Source organism: Lipotes vexillifer, unplaced genomic scaffold (genome assembly GCF_000442215.2).
Source record: "Lipotes vexillifer unplaced genomic scaffold, Lipotes_vexillifer_v1.1 scaffold1061, whole genome shotgun sequence".
Lineage (NCBI taxonomy): Eukaryota > Metazoa > Chordata > Mammalia > Artiodactyla > Lipotidae > Lipotes > Lipotes vexillifer.
Genome location: NW_006789959.1, coordinates 2,026,142 through 2,029,768, shown reverse-complemented (window position 1 = coordinate 2,029,768; position 3,627 = coordinate 2,026,142). Strand labels below are relative to the sequence as shown.

At 39.7% G+C, this 3,627-nt stretch overlaps 1 protein-coding gene across 2 annotated transcripts in view; it reads right to left on the bottom strand.

The window, feature by feature from the left end:
• Window positions 1-365: 365 nt before the first annotated feature.
• AGR2 (anterior gradient 2, protein disulphide isomerase family member) overlaps window positions 366-3,627 on the bottom strand; it is an 11,888-nt gene continuing 8,626 nt past the window's right edge. For both annotated transcript variants that reach the window (XM_007463063.1, XM_007463062.1), the window contains exons 7-8: window positions 1,854-1,937; window positions 366-674 (exon numbers count right to left, since the gene is read on the bottom strand). In XM_007463063.1, the coding sequence (XP_007463125.1) occupies window positions 625-674; window positions 1,854-1,937 (134 nt within the window). In that variant the 3' untranslated portion in view covers window positions 366-624. The remainder of the gene's footprint in view (window positions 675-1,853; window positions 1,938-3,627) is intronic.

The window sequence follows — 3,627 nt, the reverse complement described above, 5'->3', positions numbered from 1 at the left end:
CTGCCAGAGGCTTTCTCAGAGAGCAAAATCTAACTAAAACTGGATTGCTAAATTCAAGAGTGTCCATTGGGGTTTCTGGCCAGCGTGAGGAGGGGTGGTCTTCAGTTAGGTATTGATTTTCCTGGGATGCCTTTCTAGATATTCTTTCACACTAGAGCATATTGTTTGATACTTCTGTTGTTCAAGCTCATGTCTACTTTTAGTCACCCAGTGAGAAACTATAGTGAGATGAGATGATAACTTTGTTTTTGGGCTTCATTGCTTGAACTAGGTTTGTCTTGTCCTCTTTTGGAACATTTTGTGTGTCTGAAAATCCTATTTGGTGAATGAACCGAATAGCTTTTCTGTGAAAGACCAAATTTGGGGGAAAAAGAACAGTTTGAACACCCCTAAAAGGATTTATTTTTTAAAAAATCATGGTTCACTATGGTAGTATAAGATAGTGTTTTCATGCATGTATACTTAAAACCAAATTTTAAAAAAGAGCTGTTGTAACATGAAACCATAACCTAATCAGTAGGTTCACCAGTGCTTCTGCCTTCTCCACAGTCTTCTAAAATCTCCTCTGGTTCCAAGTCTCAAGGCCCAACACAAAGGGAGGAGCTTGCAGATTTTGTTTTTTCTCTACAATTCAGTCTTCAGGAACTTGAGAGCTTTCCTCATGTTGTCAAGCACTAATGTGGGAAAAAGTTTTGAGAGTCAGCACATCATCAGAAATCATATTGATAGATATAGCATGAATATTGGTAACCTTGTAAATTTTTTTCTAAAAGTATGTGAAATGGCTTTTATTATTATAATCTAGTTCTCTTCCAATGTTTATTAGCTGCCTTTTTTTACAAGGCACGGTGATATTACCTGTGCAGAATACCTGCCTTTAAGGAACCCAAAGTCTTATTAAGATCTATACTGTTATCTCAAGATTGGTCAATACATTTGGAATGTGCTTCCCTTGGCGCACCCAGAATCTACTGGAGACATTGATAATGGACCAGGACGTTCTTTCCTGCTGCCCAGACACAACCTCATAATCCTTCCCAGCATAACGTTCTAGGTTGGTGCCACCCAACAGAAATTTCTGTGATGATGAAAAATAGTCAGTGCCTATTCACTGAGTACTTTAAATGTGGTTACCGTGTCTGAGGATCTGAATTTTAAAACCTTAATTAAAACAGCTACATGTGACTAATGGCTGACATATTGGGCAGTGCAGGTCTACATAGTCACTAGTCACTGAGTGAATTGGTTCTTATGACAGGATTCAATTTTCTTCCCAGAAGGACTAATTAGATGTCACAACTAGGTACAGTCTCCCATTGAGGTTCTTCATCTGCCTTGAGTCTCACACTTTTTTTTTTTTCCTGTTATGGCAACCCCAGGGGAAGTCAGTATCTTGGCAACTATTTGGAACCATCTTCCCTACTGATCTTTAAAATTGAACTTGAATTCAACTTTAATAAGCTGGACTAAATTATTTCACTTTTGTTACTTGGAGAAAAGCATTTAACAAAGCATGCAGATTGCTGCTATTACTATTGTAATGGTACGATTACTACTGCGCTCAGGTCTGTGGTAGAAGGAGTTAAGTGAGCCTAAGAGAAGCCTGAAAAGGAGGTAATATGGTCCTAGGATTCTCCTAGAGGAAAAGATACCTAATCTAAATAACTCATCTTTAATTGAGTTTTTAAAAAAGTGAGATCAATTGCTTGAATGTAATTTGCTGGACGACACAAGGCCAGTTAGGGTCAGACTGGTTCTCTGGGGTCTCTGAACACAGCTTTTTCTCCCCTCCCCATGTGGGCTCTCCTCCCAGTACAGCAGTGAAACAGATGTTCAAAGGAGGTAACACTTACATAGAGCCATATCCGAAGGTTCGTAAGCATAGAGACGATTTGAGTATCTTCCAGTGATGTCGGCTCTAACTGTCAGGGATGGGTCTACAGAGAAGAAGCCAAAGGGAATGGAGTACTGTGTTTCAAAATGACCCCTATTGCATGATGAAGCCTACGTGTTTATCCACATCCCATGAAAAGAACACAATGTGTCCTGCTGGATGAGATTCCACTCCATCCAGTCTGCAACCTGGCCTCTGCGGCTGGTACCCAAAGCCAAACTGGGAGCATTCAACAGCTGTGCAGTGCTATTTGTGGAAAAGGTTAAGAACCCTGCTGTCCTATCTATAGTAACCTGAAAATAGGATAATATACATTCTTGGGATGGTGTTTTGTTTTTTTGGTGAAAACATTGGCATTCTCTACTATAGAATTATTTTAAATTTTTGAAATGATTATATTGTAATTGAAATATGTTACCAAGAGCAACCTGGATAATTAGGAACTCACATCAAATGCTAGTTTTCCAAACCAAAGTTTCTGTTTGTTTGTTTTTTAAATGAATAAAAGAATGCAAGCCCTTAAGACTAGCCAAGGTGAAATAAGTGTGTAGTTTCTTTACTTTATTGTTAAGTAGCTGCATTTTAAAAATAGAGATTTAGGCATCTTCCCTTATACGTATATTCCTTAAGGTTTAAATCCTTTTTTTTTTCCTGTTTTATATTTACTTGAAGTTATCAGTTAATGAGGAAAAACAGGTATAAATAAGATGCATCCAGAAGGGAGGTAGTAGGATATGCAAAGGCCTAGCAACCTTGCCTTGAGATAAGTGATTGAAGGAGGCTATGGTCCGTGTCCTGAGAATTAGATGAAGAGGAAAGATGAGGCCCAGCCACATGGATGCCAAGTCTGTCACCGCCTGTACTTGATGGACAATCCCTGTCATTTCAGAATGTTGGACTAGGACCAGCAGACATAAATTACAGGAAGCAGACTTTTGTTTGTTCAAGAAAGACTTAAGACCTCCTCTACTTCTTCTCGGTGTAGAGGATACAGACACAGGGTCTCATCTTCATAATACAGTGACATCAGAAAAGCTTTTTCAACTCCCAAGCATTGGCTTACAGCCTTGGCTGCACAGTGGAGTCATTTGCAGAGCTTTCAAAGACTGCCACCTGCGTCCTAGCCACTGAGATTCTGATTTAATTGGCTTGAGGTATAACCTGGGCAGCTTGATGTTTAAGATCTTCCAGGCAATTCTCATGTGCAGGCCTCGTGGAGAACTACTGAGCCGGAAGGAGCAAGCTGCCTGGGACCTAGTTCTTATGACGAAAGGAGTGGAACGGGGGTTAAAAAGCCCTTAGACAGGAACACTCTGAAAAGAATTCCTGCACAGGGTGTGACTGGATGACCTATAAGGGCCCTTTCATTTAAGGGTCTAAATTTTCTAAATCCTAACAAAACCAAATCTGTAAGATTAGCTATAGTTCAGCCTTCCTCCTTTTCTCCCTTCACTTTTTCTTGCCCCTGTTTTATAGGTTAGTGTGAACTTGGATGAATTACAGAGGTGATCTCCTTGATCAGTGTGAGCTCTGCTATGTGATGGATTTAATTATGGATTGCCCTTTTATCAGTATCACTTTGATCAAAGCCAAACTCAATTCATTTGTTCAGTCATTTAACAAATACTTATTGTGAGCCTACCACAGGGTCATGCTGAAAATATGATGGTGAGTTGAAGGAGATCTAGTCCCTGCCGCATGGGGGGCAATATTTATTAAACAATCACCCAATA